Raw genomic sequence first — 21786 nt, 5'->3', positions numbered from 1 at the left:
AGGAGAATGCTGATGTTAAGAGGGCTTTAAAGAAACAGAATATCTCACAAGAAGTTTAAACACCCTCCATGAGCATTTGTGGGCAAAATTTGCCCTAACCTCCTCTCCTTCCTACTCCTGAAAAAGTCTTTGGGGCAAGAAACTGAAAATTTGAGATACCAGGTAGCAGACTAGACAAGGAGGGTTCTTTTCAGCTGAAAATATGAGGGTCAATTGAAGACATTGAGATTCTATTGCTTTTAATCTTTCTAAAGAAAGGAAGCACTCTTTGAGATTGCTTGCTTGGTAACTTGGCTTTTGTCACAGCAATGGCCTACTACAGACTTCCAAAGACAAAGGATTTACCAGATATGTTTCTCCATTTGCAACTGGTCTCCTCTGGACACTGCTGGACACCAGGGCAAAGTGATGGCTGTTCAGGGATTGCTTCTGACATAGAAGCTACTGGTCACTGTCTTCCATCCAATATAGCTCTCTTCCACAGAGTCCATCAGCGCCCTTGCTCTTTTTTTCTGTACTCTAGTTCAACCTTCTGCCCTCCTTTAGCTAAATACTCAGAGTATTTCCTTTTGATACACTACTTAAATACCAGTGGCTGCCAAAACTTGCCTATATTAGCTTTGTACAGCAATTGCAAACACTTGGATCAAATAAGTACAGAATGAGTCAGAAAATTCAGTAATATGAAGTGAAAAAACCGGTTTGGAGTTTGGGTGGTTTGTTTTTCTTCCCTCAAAGTTGTGAGCTGCTTGTTTAAACATAGCTAAGGCTAAAAGATGTTTTTGTTAAAAAGATTTTAACAACACATGGCATAACTTAAAGGAAGTTGAAATTAAGATAATTTTTTTCCTAAAATATAGCCACTGTTGCAAATCACAGCTCTGATCCAGCGCCACATTGATCAGTTTTTACATTAATGTAAATGGAGCTGCATCTTTGCTCCATGTTAAATGGCATTAGCACACCGGCCAAACTCAGCAAATATGCCCAGAGCAGGGGCAAACACCAGAGCAAGTGAAAACAACAAAAGCAATCAATGTGTCCCCAAAAAGACCACCCCCAAGCATTTGCTGGCAGAATAAAGGGCTACTGTGCAGGGGGTAAGAAGTGGTCCCAGCACCAGAGGTCAGTAAGTGCTTGGACAACACCCTCGGGCACACGGTGTAATTCTTGGAGTGTCCTGCACTGCACCAGGAGTTGGACTCGGTGATCCTTGTGGGTCCCTTCCAACTCAGGACAATCTATGATTCCATGATAAAGCTCCTCACTTTTGGAATTATGACCAGGAGAAGTTACACTCTTCTCCACTGGGTGGCAACGCAGGATACAGCATCAGACAGAACAGCTCTCTCCGCAGGAGCGCCAAAACAAGGGAGTTTTCTCCTGTTGCTGTTTCACTTTGCAATGCTGCGACATGTGGGGGGCGGTGGGAAAGGCAGCTTTGAACACGGGTAACTGACTATGGGCTAATCAGACTTGATGCACGTATTAATACAGCTCCCTCCAATTTTTTGTTTCTTTTTGATCGTAATAATGTAATGAAATGTACACTAAAGTTACCATTAAATGTGCTGGAAACTAATGCTGACTTCTCGTAAGTGGTTTTGCACATGCATCATGGCTACAGTTCTGCAATTTTTTTATAATGAATTTTTTAAAAGTCATTTGAAGTAGCAGCAAGATAATTTAAGACACAAATAAGATTTTAAAAAATACCCACAAAGACTATGCCTCTGATTTCTTTAAAATACAGAATGTATTTTTTCTGAAAAAATTCCCTAGAACATAATTACAGTATGCATCTGTACCTCTTAATTGCCAAAAGACAGGGGAAGGTGATGGAACTTTACCCTCACATCCACACAAGTTTAAATGCATAAGCTCAGAATTATTTCAAACCCACATATAAATGAGAAAAAAATAATTCACTGCCTACTTATCAGGAGATGTTTTTCTAGGACACGAGTTGTTCTGTACCTAGAGAAAGATTTTGTTCTCTTTCTATGAAATGATAATCTATTTTATTCAAGTTCTATTTAATACTTTTGGAAAAAGGGAAAAAAAGGCAGTGTAAATCCCAAACAGTTAAAATGTTTTGCGGATTGATGCAATTGTTAGAGAAAACTGCTCCTCTGAACTGTATCATCTTTTAACATATGGCTTCTCTTCATGTATTCCAGTACAATTTGTGTACACAGCTGAGACAAGAGTTTTTCTTGTCGTGAGCATCTGCCTGACCCATGGTGTGTGCTGCACCTACCACTGTGAACCTGTCCAATGGCACTGCTGAAGCATCTGCCACACAGGCACTCTCTACAGAGGATTCCAGAGCCTAGAGGAACCTGAAAGGTGGCAGGGAACAGCAAATCAATGAGCTCTAGCTGGAGTCCAGGAAACGTGAGGGTTTTTTTACCTTCTGATAACATCTAAAGGTGGTGCACAGTGGTGCACTTGTAACTACAGCTCCATGAGGCACAGGGTAGAAGTGCCCCATTTCTGCACTCTCCTTTTGGTAGCCATGAAATATGCTCTGAATTGTGGTGGTTTTAACTGGAGTAGAGCCATTTTTCTTCACAGTGGCTGGTATGGGGCCATGTTTTGGATTTGTGCTACACAGGGTTGATAATAGAGAGATGTGTTTGTTATTGTTGAGCAGGGCTCACGCAGAGTCAAGGCATTTTCTGCTTTTCGTACTGCCATGATGGCAAGGAAGCTGGGGATGCATGGGAAGTTGGGAGGAGACACAGCCAGGACAGGGCCCCAAACTAACCAAAGGGATATTCCAGACCATAGGACATCATGCTCAGTATACAGAGTGGGGGGGAAGAAGGAGGAGGGGGGACATTTTTGGAGAGATGAAGTTTTGTTTTTCCAAGTCACTGTTACATGTGATGGGGCCCTGTTCTCCTGGAGATGGCTGAAAACCTGCCTGCCCATGGAAAGCAGTGAATTAATTCCTCATTTTGCTTTGCTTGTGTGTATGACTTTTGCTTTCTCTATTAAACTGTCTTAATCTCTGCCCCTGAGTTTTCTAGCTTTTACCCTTCTGATTCTGTCCCCAATCCTGCTATTGGGGTGATGAGCAAGCAGCTGTGTGGAACTCAGCAACTGGCTGGGGTTAAACCGTGACAATCTTCCCTCAGGGTGCAAATGTTTTACCATCAGACTTACATGTTCTTGAGGAAAAGATTGAGATTATCTAAGCTACACAACCACTCTGTGCTGCACACTCCCAGGTGATTACAGGGGTTAGAAATAGCCAGTCCACTAGCACTAAGTAGGATGTGTCTCACTCCACTGACTGCACTGACTCAAGAAGCCCAAATCAGATGACTGTGTTTGCATAGCTATAGATGTCAGTTGAATCTCACCCCAAAAAATGAAGTTGTACACTCAAAATGTACACTTCCTTGTACACTAAAATATGACACTGTCATCATATGAATACAAAATAATTAACTATACTGACTGAAACATAAGCTGAAATAATTTTCATTTTAAATTCTTCACAGGTGTCAAGGATAATAAACAACTTCTGGCTGTTTGATTCAACTCTTTTTCACTATAAATATATTCCTTTACTAAGCAATTAAAATTACAGAGGGGGAAGACAGCCCAGCTATAAGCTCTTGAACTAACTGGTAAAAAATTCTTGTTTGAAAAACTAATTCTCTCTATATTAAAATATTTATTTGCAATTAAATTATTACTCTGAATCTCTGTGAATACAGTCTGTGCTGTCAAAAGGCTGAATGGCAGTCTTTCTAATCTCAGATGTTGTTGGGTTTGATCACAGTAAAAATCTTCCTGTACTAGAAATATATGTCGTACAGGGCTAGTAATATTTATCTAGAGATTCTTGTTCAAAAAAACCCTACAATGGTTTATGCCACCTCTCTCCAACAGCTAGCTCCTATCTAGCACCCCAGCACCATTCAGTGTTGTTCTTCAACCATTCAGAAATTGCAATGTGTTAACTGACAATGTTTAATACTTTTCACTGCAAGAAAAAACATTCTTATATCAAAAACACTGTTAGGATTATTTAATTAGTTTTTTATTTATTTTAAGCATCTTCTGTTCAAGGATTTCAGAAGGCACTGCTTATATACTTTTCTTCCTTAAGTAGAAAAGAGCAAGTTGTTTTAATGTTTGTACTGAATAATATTAGCTGTCTGCCCTGCTTTGTACATTCCAGAAATACTTAACTAAATATGAAAAAATGCATTTTTATTAGATGTAACATAGGCCAGGCTTGTTACTTCATCTATAACTGTTGTACTAATGTGTGATTCAGATGTTTTAAAGGCATCAGGGTATGAGAGTGATGCACATTAAATAACGATTGCTCATAACCTATTTTATACAGGAACAGAAGAATGTCTCAAATATTGTCATTGTCATTTTTGCAAAAACAACATGAACGTCTAGATTTTTATAGCACTTAATAAGAAGTGCTTTTATTAACAGTTTATAATAACTGTTTATAGGAACTGAACCTTGCCCAGAGGGATTGTGGAGTCTCCCTCTCTGGAGATATTCAAGAACTGTCTGGTCACAATCCTGTGCCATGTGCTCTGGGACAACCCTACTTGAGCAGGGAGGCTGGACCAGATGTACCCTTGTGGTCCCATCCAACCTGACCCATTTTGTTACTCTGTGATTCTGTGGCTGAAGACTTAAAACCTGGAGTTCTAGACAGCATAACATCACCCACAGTGAAAACAGGCTAAGGAAACAGGGAAAATTAATCTTCTTTTCATAAACACTCTAATTCTCTCCAAATCTGTTCCCAACTTCATCTTACATTTAAACTGAAACTTTGAGAAACTATGTGAAACGCAAGGTTTGGTGCCTTATTCAAGAATATGTTCCATCCTTGACCTACAGCACTGAGAAAGAATCAAATGATGCTTTGTCTTGCCTAAGTATTTTATACAGCTTAGCTCAGTGAGCTTAATACATCACTTTGACCTGAAGATCAGTACTAGCAAAAATAAATCAACAGTGTTATATGATATTACATGCAGTATATGGATAAATATGGGTACCTAGTTTTCAAGTGAAATATCTCAAACATTTAGACATAGTTGCCTTGGATTAGTCTACTACATGTATTATTTAGTCTTTAGGTTATTTTGGTTTTTTGTCTCAGCATAGATACCCTGTATTAGCTTGAGTTACTAGATATTTTAACCTTTTATAACATAAATTCTACCAGTACTTTTAGACTGATGCCCTTTACAAAGGGGAGAAAAAGTCCTTCTAGGAAGTTCTATCCAACTATCTGGAAGACTAAACTAATTGTACCCTACAAGGCTCCATTTGTCTCCTCACTGAAAAAGAGGCCAAGAGGCCCATTCAGACTTGCATTTCTTCACACAAATACCTGAGTATGTAAGATCAAGAATAACACAGGTTTCAACAGGGCAAGCTCTTATTAACATAAGACATAAATGTGTTTAATACATGAGAGATTCACTCCTCAGACTAAGGAAAAGAAGCTACATCTTATTACACAGCAGTACACTAGAATGTAACCCCTCCATCCAAGGGATTTTCTCAAATATGCATAAAGATTCCCAACAGTTTGAAGGAAGATCTTGCTAGTAGCAGAGATATCTTGTTTATTCTGAAAGAAAGACAACTCGTGATATTGGACTGGCTTTTATGCTTCTTATTTCCTTTCTCTCTCTCTCTCATATATATAAAGCATGGTTTTAGGAAGAATCTGCACAGTCTTCTGTTGCATGAATGCAACAATTTAGTTCAGCTGCTTTGATCTGTTATAATAACTTCTGATATCTTAGGTGCTACCTGTACATGGAAACCTTTCAGATTTGGATGTGACTATTCACATTAGTGCTTGACTGGATCATTTACTAAGGCTGCAGTATGGCATACATGGGTGTACCTATGTCCTTTTCACTGGGTTTTGCTTCAGTCTTTTTTCAGAGAGAGTTGTCACAGAAGCACTCATAGCAGGTACGCATTAACTGGGTTGCCTCATTACATTTCTGTGTGGAACACTACACTTTAAAAATTAAAATTTCTACCGAATTAAAGTAGCTTCAGTTTGGGTTATTCAATGAACTGAGAAAAAAAATGAGCTAACATCGCTGATTACTAAATTCATAGTCTTCATTAATGCAGCTTAATTTTCCTGAGAGTCCACTTGTGGAGTAGTGCTAAAAATTTTTGACCCTAGAAATGCAGTGTTACAATGGAAATAGAACAAAATAGTTATTTTAATGAATATAAGACAATTTGTGCTTCCAATCATAATTCTAAAGGAATACTAGTAAGTAGGAGCTGAGCTGCTGAAGAAGATAAGAACCCATGACTTTTATTAAGAAGGAAAAATTATATTTTGAAGTACATGCTCATAGACTAACAGTTCTAAATGGGAGATTAGTTTTACTTCATTAGAGAGGATCTAATGATTTTTTTGACTACAAAAGCAGCAAGAAATATTTGATAAAACTGGAAAGAATAATACTTATTTCTAGAAAAAACAATGAACTAATTTTTGAATGAATTAACAAAACTATATGAATACCAATCTTTTGTCATCTATACTATATAAATGAGAGTAAAAACACCGATCTGTACAAATAAAAATCCACAGAATATTCATCAAAATAGGACTACATATTGAATTTTTTTCTTATATAAAGAAAAGCTTTCTGCAAAGTTTCACAATTAGGCTCATAAGAAAAATTTGTGGTTTTCACATAAATCTCCCAACCAATTTCCAGACCTTTAAAGGCACCCTGCTTGAGTATCTATGTCATCTGTAAAAATGTAAAAAGCAAAACCCTCAGCACAATCTAAGTTTCAAAAGCACACTTTCACAGTCAGTGCAGGATGCTCAACAAAAACCTGACCTATAGCTGCCAAAAGAAAAAGTCTTCAGCACAGGTTACATAATAATATGAAGGTTGAAAGGAACACCTGTAAATGCTGCAGTGCTGAACATTATTACATTGCTCTCTGGAGTGGTAAAGTTAGAGAGTTTACAGAAAACTGCTGTGGGCATTACATTGAAAGAAGACCCCATAGACAATATTTCATAATCCAAAATATTGTTTAAATAACTCATTGAGGGAGTTGTTCAAATTGTCATGGCTAGAGGTGATAAATAACTTGGGTTTAGAAATATAAAATGTTTCAGAGTATCAGTGTGTGAAATTGTAAAATATCACTAAACTTACTCTTTGAAAGAGAATCTGTATATCTAAGTTGAATTCAGTAAGAGCATATTTCTTTTATAAGAACTTCAATGAGGCACAAACTTTCTGTCTAGTATAATCTACTATGACTCAGTTATTTATTCTATGCAAGGTTTATTTTAGAACTACGCATCAAAGTCTCCTGCATGAGTTTTCCTTCGTTTCAATACGAACCCTTATACAAAAAGGAGACGATAGATTTTTATTTGTATTGCCTCCATTCTTTCATGTTATAAATTGTAGTAAAGTAGTTCTGAATTCACCTGGAAAACTTTTAAGAGTCATCAGATCACTAATATTAAATTGTGCTTCTTATTATTCTATGATTGTGTAAAATGAAAAGCCAAAACCCTCCAAAATGAAGGCATGATGATGCAATAATTCAAACTTGGAATATTCTTTCTTACTGTTCTTTCTCATGTCTATCTTTGAATAGTCTTCTCTGACTTTATAAATGCTACAGTTTATTTAGCATGGTGCTAATCATGTTTTTAACTTTAAAAGTCAATAAAATTTGTAAATTATTACCAACCTAATAGAAATTAATTCACCCACTGTCAGAACACTTCTATTAGAGGCTTTGCTGTGCATGACAAACAAGTGCAATGATTCTAGGCAAACACTACAGAAAATGATATATTTGCTCGAGCAAACAAAAGGAAAAGTAAAACATTTATTTTGAGGTTATCAAATGCAATACATACTTTGCTGATTTTATGTAGTTAAATCCATTCCATCCTGAAGCGACATGAGATTTATCTAAGCATATACCAAGAACAGATATTACCAATATTAAAGCAGGAATTACTTTTATTGCTATAACTCACAGCAAAATAGGGAACATACCCTAAATTTATTATAAACAAAGGGATCTTATGCCAGTTCATGTCTTTTCTATGTTGACACAGAAATATGTATCATCAGCCCCTCTTAAACTGACCCAGTGCTTTGGTATTTGAGAACTTCTGGTTCTCCTGAGGAAAGATAGTGGTGTGAAGATTTCTGAGTTCATGGGAAGACTGAATGCTCACAGTTATGGGCCAGGCATTTGCAAATTTGCATGTTTTGAGGAAGTACAAGCTTACAGTTGTTTTTTCTCTATGATCTGTCACTGGTCCTTGTTGGCAGCAGCCTATTGGGCAAAGCAGTAAGAGCCCTAATAGGCTGTTCCTATATTTTAAGTAGATTAGGCACATCAGGTGTCAAGCGGTGCCTTAGATGGCAGTTCACATATTTCCTTGTTTTAAAAAGTGATGATTAGCTCAAATAGAAGGAAACGGAAATAAATTTATTAATTTCCCTTATATAATCATTTATCTTCTTTTGTTGGGTAAGATAAGAACAGGAACAGGATTGTAGTAGTTTCAGAATATTTAAGAACCAAAAGAGAATATTTCCCCAGCCTAAGAGCTGTGCTAAAGCTAAGCATTTATTTGATGAGAGATGCTTATTATAATCACTTTTTAATGATTTGCTCAGCAATTAAAATCAATCATGCTGTTTAATTTATCTTAATTTGGATACTTCAGATATGTGCTTTATATGAAACTCTTCCTTCAAAACTTGATTAGCTGTTTTTAATAATCTCCACTACTCCTGAATCCTTCAACACACAAAATATTACTATTTTTTTCATTCACATCTATTTTTATTTCAGTTAAATTGCTGGTCCAGAGATGTACAGTATATATTATGCTCTCCTCTGTGTATTTTTAATTTATCTCTCTTCACATTCTAGCCAGACTCTTTGGACAACCAAAGCTGTATAAATGTCAGTTAAACCTCTTTATGTTTGTGAAGTGGAACAATCTCAGTCTATTTACATAGCTCCTGTTACTTTAGTTTAATGCTAAGATGCCACTGAAAATCCAAACTCATGCTTTGGTAGTGCATAACTTATTACTTTCAATTCCTCTTTTTCCATTGAGCTTAATGAATCTTATAACACTAAATTCCAGGTACATCATCAAAACACTTGGCTGTGGCTTTGGAAGTGAAGTTTGAATTTCAATTTCATGCTAGACCACTGCAGTGACACAATTGGGTAAGACAGGGGAGGGGCAGAAGACTCCTCTGAGATGTCTTGTGCCTCATCTCATGCTGCAGTGACAAAGATCTCATAAGAGTGGTCTTGCTCCTGGCCACTTCTGATCCTGCCAGGCATGAGTGCAGGAATGTGGGAATTCTGGTCTGAGGTCCTCACGAAAGCATGAGCCTGTACTGTGTGAAATGCTAGACACACAACAACTTCTAGAATTGCAGAATCAAGGGCCATATTTCCATGGCATTGTGATTTAGAAAAAAAAAAAAAAAAAAAAAAAAGAAGAAGGCTTAAACCAAAAATGGGACAGCTGAAGTGTATGAAATGTAAACTGCTAAGCAAGCTTTCATTTCAATAATACCATTTTTCATTTTCTGACCTTTTCCCATCCAGGCTTGATAATCTCTAGGATAGCATTAGAGAAGGCAAAGGTTACAAGATTTAACTGATACCCAATATTGTCAGTGTTAAAACCTTTGAAATGCTCCCTTTAGAAAGATGCACAAAAAAAGAAAATTAAAAACTGCAAAGATTTTTTTTCCCTCATTCATCCGTCTTCAGGGCTTTTTGCTACTTGGAGCCTGAAACACAGATACAGCAAGCAGGCTAAGCAATCTCCTCAGGTCCTGGTAGACCAGCAATACATAGCTCATTATATTGTTTTCTTGTGTCAAGTCCAAATTTCAGTCATCAGCAGCTAGCTATGGCACATGTTTTTGAAACAGAAGGCAAAAACAGATGGAAAAGAATGAAGAATCTCAAAACAGATAAAATCTATTTGTTTTTAACTAATGTGAACAATGTAGACTTTTCCCCATCAGTGCCAGAAACACTGGTGGGATGCACTGATGAGTTCATCAGTATTGTTATTTATTATTCTATTAGTGGGAAGGCAGGATGAGGAGAGAAAAAAGAGTAAAGAGAGTGAGAGTGAGTGTACAGGTTCTTCAGTATTTAGAGAGAAAAACAATGATGCCTGCTCAGTCATTATCACTTCTAAAATGTCACAGTATCCTGGCATCAGGACAATAGAAGTTGAGCAACACAGGATTTAGATAATCCTGGTTTCAGAATCATAGGGCTAGAGGAGATTTTAAGAAGTTATCCAATTTATCTCCACATCACTAAGAAAAATCAGCTTTTGTTGCATCATTTCTCAGTGCCTACCTTGCCTATTCTTAAAAATCCTTCTTTATGTAGATGCTGGACAACAAAGCTACTTATTTTTGTCCTTGTCAGAAGAAAACTCTTGCTAATGTTTAAGCAGAATATATTTTAAATGCTTGCTATGCATCCCAACCATTATAAAAGCAGACACTAGACACTTCTTCCTAGGTCATCACTTCTGATACTAACAGTAAAAAAATACCTCGTCTTGCTCAAAATGCAGGGAAGCTTTCCCCCCTTCAGTTACAAAAGAACAAATATAAACAAATACAATTGAACAAAGGGCATTTGGACTGAATAAGCAGGCAAAATGAAGCAGTGGAAGATCTGAGTCTAGGACAGATCTGAGTGCCTTCATGAACATACTGAAACAGGAGATTGTGCATCACAATGTATTCAGAGTACGATCAGAGGTCTTGAGTAGGAACTAATCTGCAGGTCTCAGCTCCATTTGATAATCCAGAGCAACTCAGGGTTTTCTGCTCTTCTGGTTTTAACAATCATTCTGTACTTGTACTATCTACATCTCAGCTCTTTCAGGAAACTGACACTGACATGTATTGACCAAAAATATAAATATATATGCATTAATATATATACAAAGATAAAATATTTTAGTTAAGGAAATTTTTACGTTAAAATAATAACAAAGTGCTACTCCTTACTTTTAAGATACAGTGCTTTTGTCATCCATTATATCTTTTGGGTGGATCCAATATTAAAAACATTGTATGCACATATATATATATATATATAAAAGCATATATATAAGCATATATGTAGCCTATATATATATATATATTAGCATAACTGTTTAATTACATATAATCATATAACATAATAATAGATACAGTATAATAGTATCATATGATAAAATAAGAAAGAGTTTGAAAATATCTAATGTATTAATAGTAAGTATATAAGCAGCCACAAGTAATGATAGAAGAACTTTGTTCTTAGGAAATCTGTTACTGAAATATTTGATAGGAATACTTTAAGTGAACCAGAGAATGGTCAGAAAAACAAAATCAAGGAGGTAAAATTGAGATTAAATCTCAAATACAGTTACCTAAAGAAGGAACACAGCCTCTTCAGAAGATTGTTGAAATCCCTGGACAAAGGATGCCAGTGAGACTGTCAAGGGAGTCAACCACTCACAGGACTTTGGTGCTGCCAAAGCATGGGACTGCCCAAGAAGATAAAGGAAAGTGGGCCTGTAGCTGTTTGATAAAAGGATGGCCACTAAGGTTCCTCATGTATCAATTAATAAATGACAACTCCCACCTAACTTTTTAGAGATACCTAAAGGTGCATATTGCCTACTGCTCTCTCTATTTGCTAGCTCATGCTTTACTAACTCTCCTCACAGCCTTCTTTGAAATGACTTTTGATACTACCTACTAATCCACACAATATTAACATAATCGTTTTTACTACAAATAACTGCAACAAACTTTTCAGTATTTTGGTCTCTGTCATCAGGAAGGGAAGCATTTCCTGCTCAGAGAAATACTTGTTTTGGTGATCAAAGCAATAAAACAAAAACACAGAGATCAGCTCTCTGAAAATCTTTCTGCCATCCAAAAATGCTAGTGTTTTATAAGCTGTGTAATATACTAATCCCAGAGATACACATCTAGGACTGTAGCAGTTTATTATCTCTTCTTTGCCACTGCTGCTGAATGATGTCTCCCAAGCTGCTGCATATATAAAAAATACATGTTTCATTTTTAAAATGTTTTATCTTCACATTTAACTTTTAGTTCTCTCATGGGAAACAATATATATTAAGAGATTACTTCATACTTCAGAGCTAAAGAAGGTTTTAAGCTTGAGTCTCTGACCACACGCTGCATTAAAAGGAGCATTTTATAAAGACCAAGCTCAAACAAAAATCCATACTCTTTTTGTACAACTGTATTTTGTAAATGCCAATCCAGCTTCTTTTCCAGTGTTTAGGTGCTGCAAATTTGAGGGACAAATGTCTGAAGAACATTGGAATTCTTTTTTTCTTTTTCCCAAAGAGAGACGCAGGAAGATTTTATTTACTGTGTACAGGCGAAGCCTGAGAGAAGGGAACCCACGCTTATTTAATTTTCAAACTAATTTTGACACAGACACAAGGAAACACCACACCTGACTGGAATAGAAGCTGTTTTAGCAGAACTTGACTTGCAATGCACAGCAGACAGACAGAAGTGAGCCGGAAAGCTACCTTCCTACGAGATCTTCTCCATTCCAGCAAGGGAGCCCGTCGGCGGCTGCCAGCTCGCTGGCGCACAGCTGATCCGCCAGGCCGCCGTAAAAGGCTCTGTACGGCCGCAGGAGCCTGATGAACTCCCTGCACACGGGGACACCAGAAACCACTGTCACTGCCAACCAACAGCACCGAGCTGCCCCGCTGCTGTGCACCTCTAAAACATAAGGAATGTCCTCATTCCATTACTCTCCACTGGTTCCGGCGGTGTTTTAAATCGATCTGTCAATAGATGAGTTTGATTCTTTTACATACACTTCATTAGTTTGAAAAGTTGATATTCCCACTGGTCAAATTAAAAACCCTACTTTACATATGCTCTGGAACAGGAACTATTTCTTTCAACCTGAAATTTTCTTGCATTGTAGTGATGCAGTTTGCAATGCTATAGTTGGACAAACAGATGAAAAAACGTTCCAAAAAAACCGCATGGCAAATAAAAGAATAGGTGCAGATAATAAGTCTCCTGCTTTCCAAAAAGTGCTGACAAAAAGTCCCCTACTTATCTTTACAAATACTACACAATTTTAAAGTCATGCAGCAACTCAAGATTTAGGTAAAATGGGTTTAAGATGTTGGAGTTCAGTATTTAGTAAAGATTTAAATAACCATCTGAAGAATTGTATCAGTTCTACCATGTGCTGTGCTGGCAGGTTATAAATGATGTATTGTAATTTTAAATAATTTTAAAGATGCCCAGAGGTAGTGATAAGGTTTTGTACTTAATTCAAAACAAATGAATTACTTTTTAGTTGGAATGTTCTTAACAGAATTGTGGTATTTAATACAAATTGTTTGTTTATGAATTGCAAATCTCTTCCTGGGAGACCCTTTCCTACTGGGAAAAATTAAAATACTTATTCATTCTGAAATGGAACATGACACATTACTGAGTTATCTATGACCTGCAGGCACACAGAAAAGCCCCACCAAATGCTGCACTCATTGCTCTGTAACCCAGCAAGCTCCACTTTATGCTAACTCCCTTTATAGTGTCTGGAGCTGTGAAAAAAATGCCAGAAATAGCATATACATTTCCCTATATTTAGTTACCACAGGACCATATGCTATAGGGAATTGATTCAGTATTATTTACTTCAAATTAAAACAGATAAAACATCAGTGATTTATACAGTCCATCATCTAAAAAGCCATACATTCTTTCATGTAATAGGGCAAATATTTTACACCAACTACAGTGGTTTTGATTAACTATGTCTATTAAATGTGATGTGAGTGCCCTACTAATTCTAAAACTGCAGTTCTGAAAAATCCCATGTAGGGTCAATTTTGACTATGCAACATATAATTGCCTATGTGCATTAGGTTTTAAATATGATTCATCCACACTCTCCCAGCCATGAATAATCATATCTTTTATTTCTCCACACACAAAATTGAATCCAGTGTGCACAGTGGCTTTGCATTTTCCCTCCAAATGCCATTGAGTGGATTGATTTTGATTTTGTCTATGCTTTATGTTTACATTATGGCTGAAAAATAGTGTTTAGAGAGTCCTCTCAAAGTGAACAGTTGGAATTTCTTCTGAAGAAGAAATAAAAATAAATAAATGTAGCTGTCATAATATCTTGCCACAAACTGCATTCTAACAGAAAGGTCATTTGGTTTATTAGTAAATATGTCCTGAGGCAAAGATAAATTTAATAGAGAAGTAATAACTGATTTCAGCCCCTGTTAATGCCTGACCAAAGTAGTTAGAAGGGCAAATGGTATGAATGTCAATTTTCACATGATCATCCTCTAGACCAGATAGCATGCAATTATAGGCAGCTGACCACAAATGTGCAATTACAGTCAGTGGAAGCTGAAGATACTTTTTATCTGTTTATTCAGAAATATTCTTCTTTTTCTTTTCTTTTTTTTTTTTTTTTTTTTGTAACAATTTCATCCTCTGTACTAGAAGCTGTTTACAGTTCTGGAGAAGAAAGCATTACAATACTTCCAAGTTGGTATGTTGCTGTGGAAGGGTTCGCTTAGATTTTTTAAAATTCATCTAACAATTTTTTGGCATCAAAAGAAAGGAGAAATTTCTTTTTCTTCTTGTACCAAATAGTACCAGAAAGTACCAGCTTCTTCCAGTAGGTAAAGATAATTCAGGAGAAGTTCAGGTAGCAGCAGTCCAACATGTACTTTAAAATGTAAACTTTCCTCTGGACATGCATTTGGAAAACAGAAGTACCACAGGAGGTAAATAGGGTGGAGTTAGAGAAGAGCACTTCCTTAAGAGCAGGCTGCAAGCACTTGCTGAAGTCACTTCCACGAGAGGTTCTTGCAGTTGCTATGGGAATATAAAGTGAAATGTAAAGTGAGTGTGCCTAATAAGGAAGGAGGTGATCCAGGGGGTAACAACTGCAGATGATGGCAGATAGGAAGCTGTTAAACTGGAATCTGCATTAGTGAATTTCAAAATTTCTTTGCCTTCCCCTTTTTGGTGCAGTTTGCATGCCATGAAGAAGTGTCTCTAGAATCTCAGACAGGTGAGAGAGAAGGGAAGTTTCCGGGAAGGGAAGTTTCCGGGAAGGGAAGGGAAGGGAAGTTTCCGGGAAGGGAAGGGAAGGGAAGGGAAGGGAAGGGAAGGGAAGGGAAGGGAAGGGAAGGGAAGGGAAGGGAAGGGAAGGGAAGGGAAGGGAAGGGAAGGGAAGGGAAGGGAAGGGAAGGGAAGGGAAGGGAAGGGAAGGGAAGGGAAGGGAAGGGAAGGGAAGGGAAGGGAAGGGAAGGGAAGGATGCTGCTTTGTGTTGCCCACTGCCTTTCACACTCCTGAAGGTCTCTCAGATGATCTCCCTGAGGTCAATACAGTGTTCTGCTTTGAAACTTGGAACAGTCCTGGTTTAAGTGAGATTTTAGAATATGGTGTTGTGTTTGCAGAGTGTCAGCAATCAGAAAACATCAAGAACTTGCATGTAACTGAGAAACATGCACCCATGTAATGGTTATTCACTGAAAAACACCTGTGCTGGCTAAAGCAAACTTCTATGCATATCTTTTGCATATCTTTCTGTGACCACAATGTTTGTAAAACCCTCTATTTATATTTTGCATTGTTTTGGAGTTTTTTTCATTATTTAGTAACTGAAGGTCCTTACACTGAGAAGAATGGTTTGCCTTTGAAGCTCAGAGGCACCTTTTCTTCTCCAGACATCAGGAGTGAGCAATTATTCCCTGCAATTCTCTCACTTCTGTTTCCTTCTGTGCTACAAAGTGAAATGAGAAGAAAAAGAGGACAAAGAAAACTTCTCTGTGTTTTAGCAAACACTATGACAGAAATGAAATTTCTAAATTTTAACTTTGTACTTTATTTGCATAATGGAGCCTTTAATCTTACCTGCAACATTCCTAATGCCTTAGAGTGCTATTATGGTCATGAAAAACCTGACTGACTTGTCTAAATATAGACTGGCCTTTGAGATTCCTTCAACTACCTCAGATATCTGCAGGAAGCCACCACAGAATCACAGAATCTGCTGATTTGGAAGGGACTCACATGCATCTTTGAGTCCAACTCTTAGCCCTGCACAGGACCACCCTCAAGAGTCCTACCATGTGAGAGAGTATGAAAGTATGCTCCAAACACTTCTTCAGCTCTGTCAGGCTTGAACTCTATGATACAACTTATGGGACACGTGCATGCTTCTGGGCAGGAGAGGATCGGCTGGGACACCCCAGGGTATCTCTGAGTGGCACTGGATGCTTACAGATGTGTGGGCAGCTAAAATGACTTCTCCTTCCCACTGACTGTAATGGCAGCTCGAACACCTAACTCATGCAGTTACACAAAGCTCACCCTGCAATGCTGAGCCAGGTTTAAATGAAATCTCCACGCCTCTGCAGTCACTTCAATTCACTACATACCACCAAAAGTGTCAGAGAAAAATAAAATCAGCAGGTCTTGCTTGAACAAGGCTTTCAAGACTAAGTCCCGAATGCTTAGTTGTCTGTTTTTTTACAGCAGAAAGATATGTGAGAAAAGTCATTCATTTTTTGTCTTATCAGCTTGTACAAATAGTTTGCGGTAAAAAGCTACAGTCATTTTTTGTCAGATTTAATAATGCCTGCTGACATGTAAAGTTAAATGCAGTTTTAAAAATTACACATAGAGCCAATATGCATAATCAATCAATGTTATACACCCTCCTAAATAATTTAAACCACACCAAATGACTCTGGTCATATGTCCATCACTTCTGAAAACAAAATCTAGTCATGAAATTAGCCTTTCCAAAATGTAACAGAGTAGGCTGTGTTGCTAAAATGTTTCATTCTTTGGAGCCTTTATTCTCTAGTAATGCAGGTTATAGCATTGAGCATAATCTACTCTGTTGTAAAATTAATGGCTTACTTTATTCTTCCTTTCTGGCTGTAAAACTAATGTCTTACTTTCTTCTGTTGGTGAGTGTTTGTTCACTGTCTCTGGAGAACATCTTCAACACTTGATTATCTTTGTTCTGATCAAAGGAGCAACCTGGAGACTGTTTAGGCTTCCTTACAGGAGGACCACATATCTTATTCACCTAAAAGAAAAAAAAGCCACAAGAAGAAGTAAAGAACACATGTAAGCAACAATTCTTATGTATCTCTCAATTCAGTTTCATTACATTTTAACAAGAAAGAAAGACTAAGCTACAAAAAGCATAATTAATTATCATAATGAACTCAGCAAACACATAATTAGTCTTTTCATAGTAGAAAAAATAGTAAAAGCATTCCTTTTTAAGGGATACCAAGTGTGTAAGAAAGTCACTATGTATTTTATTGATTGTGGTGCTTTTTTTCCCATAAGGAAGTGTATTTTTATGTAGACTGTACCAGAATCCTCAGAGAATATGATGTGTTGTGAACAACAGCACATTTCCATTTTTTCTGTAATGTATCCCAACCACATTTTTAATATACATTGAACTTTGTGCCTTCTTTCAGGGCTGATGAATTATTATGGCATGTTCAGACCAGCTACACAAAGATATAGTGAACAGTTAGCATGCTAGAAACTTGCATTACAACATTGAAAGATGTTAAGGCAGTGACCCAAGATGTAAGTTTAGTGATATTGGACCGCAGATGCTGAAAATATCAAGGAATTTTATGTCCAGCTTTCTGATCTAGTTGTCAACAGATAAAAATTCACATGAAGACTCATCTTCTTCTTTGTAAAACATGATATTGAGCATTTTGTATGACACAGGACATTACATCCATAGCTCATTACTCTTCCTAGTCATTGAATACAATATTAGACATATACATATATTTATTTAATAAGAAATAGTTATGCTTGTAATCACATCTGATAAGATATATTAAGCAGGCTGAACAGCATGCATTCGTATAAGCTGTCACAGGTGAAAAACTAATACTGTATGTGACACGAAAACTTGGTAGTCATTAGGCAGTCAACTTTTAGAGAGAAAAGGGAGAGAGGAGATCAATGTGGCCTCTAAGGCAGATATCCAGTCTTGAAGCAGAAACACATTCAAAATGCTGCCATGTGAAGGAAGGAGTGTGTATGCTACCCAACAAGGATTATTGTTTCCTATTTTATATTCCCACATGTAAGAACAGAGACAGCAAATAAATCTCATTTTCAGGTTATCATCATGCATTAAAGAGAGAAATGCAAGTCTTACAGACCATCTTTCCAACTAAGAACTCCTATAGAGCTAGTTAAGAAATACACTTAAAATTTAAAATAGAATAAACACATTTAATTTTAATGAGTTTGTTGGCATGCATGTTGTATGTGGCGATAATGAAACATTGCTGAATGCACTTGCTATGGTCTGTGAAAAGAAGAAAGAATCAGCATTATTGCTACATAAGAACTAGTGTTCCCCTTATGATTTGAAATTGAAGGTAAAGTTGAAAGTGAGTGGTCCTTTTAGGGTGTGGTTCACATGTCACAACGCAGACAGCCAAGTTATAGTTTAGATGCCCTTCAAATGACATGCCTGAATTTACCTGCAAGACAATTATCTCTGGACATACGACTGATGTCCTTTAAGGGATTACACTCTGAACATCACTTGAGGCATGCATCTCAATGTTTCTTCTCAGAGGCAGTGTCTCTCTGGACAGCATCTTACTACATTCCTTCTTGTCTTCAAATTCAGTTTCAACCTACCTCGCTCTATTTCTCCCAGTACTTCTTCCTCAAACACATTAAAGCTTATTCCAGCAGCTTAACTGGACTCCCCATTTCCCCCCCTTGCAAGGCTCTACACCTTTTCTGTGCTTCATGCATCCTTATGCAAGTTTGCTCCTTCAGTGCCAGCCTCTGCAGCAGCTTATCACATCAGCCCCTCTGTGCCAATAGAATGGAGATACACCAGAGCCACAAAATTTTTCCATCATTTTATTTTTCTCACTGTTATCATATCCTTTTATGCTCACTGATGTGACACAGGGAGCATTATGCTTATGATCAGCTCCTATGACAAAGCAACTGATTGTTTGAGTTGCCTCAGTTCCAGGTTCCCATACACTCTCCAGCTACTCTTTGTCTTACCAAAAGTAAAAATAAGGTTTAACAGAGAGTGAGAGTGAGATCCAGATGTTTGGGAAGGAGTCATATCCAGATGTTTTGTCTCCTGAAAAGCCTGGGTCAAGTGTGTAGGGTGTTATGGGTCTCAGGTGCCTTGCACATCTGAACAAGGCACCTTTGCTGCCCAGGCAGCCGCAGAGCCTGACTGCAGGGTGAGAGCCTGAGGGGAGAGGAGAAACACGGTAGAGGTGACCTGCTGGCCAATGCAGCCCCTGAGCAGATGAGTAACAGTCCTTCAGGTCAAGGGAAAAAAAAAGGAAGACAAAAATAAATAAATTAGCTCCATCTATAGTAAACTGAAAAAACCTCATATACATTCACCTTCACTAGGAAAACAAGAGAATCCACAGCTCTCTGTTTCTTGAATTTACAGTAAAGTGTCATTATATTTTGCTCTGGATAAAAAAAAAAAAAAAAAAAGAAAATCAATAATCTTTACAGTCATAGTGCCCTGGAATACGGATGATACTTGTTTTACACGTGCTTTACATAGACAGTTGTTTCAAAATACTGTCTTACAGCCTTTCTCTGTTCTCTTTGAGTCAATGTCTCAAGAAATGCATTTGCAACAGTAGGAAATTTGCATTCACTGATACATGTAAATACAAATCTTAGTTTCAAATACAAAATCTTTCTTAAAAAGTAATCTTGGGTAAACTTTATGCATAAAGATAACATTAAAAACCAGTAATTATCTGAAATGCCTTCTTAAGATCTTATTTTTCCCCGGTGTTGAAAAATTCTGAAAATTGTAATGAAAAGCATTTGCACACCACCACATACACCACTGCCATTCTCACAAAGATAAGCATGACAGTAATCATACTGCTGAGAACTCAGTTCTGTTAATGAGGGCAGCAGCACAAAATTCACTCTTTATCAGTCACTTCTTATTCAGACACAGTTTCTGAAGGATGAGCTACTTCAGCATTTACAATGGTGATGTCAGCATCTCTGTAACCTTTCTCATATCTGTGATATTTAAACCTCTGGGACCACTGGCTTTGTGTGGTGTTGGTTCTTCTTTCCGTGTTTGGTTACACCACGCTCATATTGCTCACCCAGCCGAACCCAGCCTGGGGTTTTTTAACTGTTCAGTAGTGTCTGTCACTTCTATGTCATTAACTTAATGTGCATAACAAATTTACTTTTGCCTCCCTCACTAGCCTAGTCTTCATCATCACCTCGTTTCTGCAGTAAACTTGTGCATATGAAAATGTCATGTACTCTTGCCTTGCCTTCAGGTGCCTGTTCTGTCTGTGAGCCAAATAATTAATAACTCAAACATTCTGGTATTCAGTTTCCCAGTACAGGGCTGATGACAGTCTAAAAACCAGAAAAATACAATTCCCATAATAATTTCTGCTTTATATTTATTTTTTAATGCTTTCTTTATATCTACAGGAAGAAGTACATATGACAACCATAACACCACCTAGTCGTATTTCTTGTGCTTTCTGAAGGACTTCAGCTACATTCATTAGCTACACTGTTTCCTAATTTTTAGTCTTTGGACTGCAAAATTAACATTCCAATAGAGAAATCATTCACTGCTATTATTGCCAGTCTTGAGAGACTGGAATCACAACTTTGAGAGAAGAGCAATGCTCTCACTACCCTACTGAACTAATAAATTTTGTAGCAATATCAGGTCAGAATCTATTCTTACAATCTTCCAGTGCCACTGAAATGGGATTTCCTCTGAATGTTTCCACAAACTGAGCATTTTTCTTGGCTTCAAAAACAAGAGAGTGTGAAAAATGATCCTCAAAGGGGATGAAAATAGAAAAGTGACACTGAAAAATCATCAGAAAAATAATTCAGTGAGATACCTCTCACTGAATTTCAGGGAGACTTAAAGATTTCCACAAAATTTTAAAGCAGGAAAGCCTCAGCAGCTTTCTAGGATTTTTTCTTTTTTTTTTTCTTTTTTTTTGAAATGTTCTTAAATACCACACAATATTTAAGGGCATAAAAAGAAATCTCTGAAAATTATAAAACTCCTGATTTTCACAGTTCAGACAAACCTATTGTCATTATAGTCAGCATGCTATTATTACACACAATTTGTATGCCACAGTATGATGACTGAGTTAATTAAAAGCTCTTGTAATAACCATGCAGTTAAATTGCAATTAGTGCCACACATGAACTTTATGGCAGTTTGATTTTCCTTGGTGTGATTCCTTAGAATGCCTACTTATGATTACTCACAGTTTGGAAAACCAGAGCATTATAAACCTTTGTATTTAAACAGGACTGCACAATAATGGGAGCATCATAGCAATAATGGTCAGACACTGTTCTCTTAAGTTCAGACACTCAATATGTGAAATGTGTCACATTCTTTATTTCAGTTTTGGTTTGTGCCTTTTGCTCTTTTTTCCCACTACACAAATGGTTCCTTCTGACCTCAGCATTTCTACCAAAATTATTTTACATCAAATGACTGAAGCAAACAATGCACTGTCCTGTGATGCACTTCAAACTAGATTTACCAAGTCTCAGTAGACTCAAGTTTTAAATGCCTGC

General features: G+C 37.1%; 1 protein-coding gene across 3 annotated transcripts in view; it reads right to left on the bottom strand.

The window, feature by feature from the left end:
- GPC5 (glypican 5) overlaps window positions 1-21786 on the bottom strand; it is a 597183-nt gene that overhangs the window by 468640 nt on the left and 106757 nt on the right. For 2 of the 3 annotated variants that reach the window (XM_059466144.1, XM_059466145.1), the window contains exons 4-5: window positions 17094-17227; window positions 12656-12781 (exon numbers count right to left, since the gene is read on the bottom strand). In XM_059466144.1, coding sequence (XP_059322127.1) covers window positions 12656-12781; window positions 17094-17227 — 260 coding nt within the window. The remainder of the gene's footprint in view (window positions 1-12655; window positions 12782-17093; window positions 17228-21786) is intronic. The other variant, XM_059466146.1, reaches the window with a different exon arrangement.

The sequence above is a fragment of the Ammospiza nelsoni genome, chromosome 2, assembly GCF_027579445.1.
Source record: "Ammospiza nelsoni isolate bAmmNel1 chromosome 2, bAmmNel1.pri, whole genome shotgun sequence".
Lineage (NCBI taxonomy): Eukaryota > Metazoa > Chordata > Aves > Passeriformes > Passerellidae > Ammospiza > Ammospiza nelsoni.
This window is presented reverse-complemented; position numbering and strand designations above follow the sequence as displayed.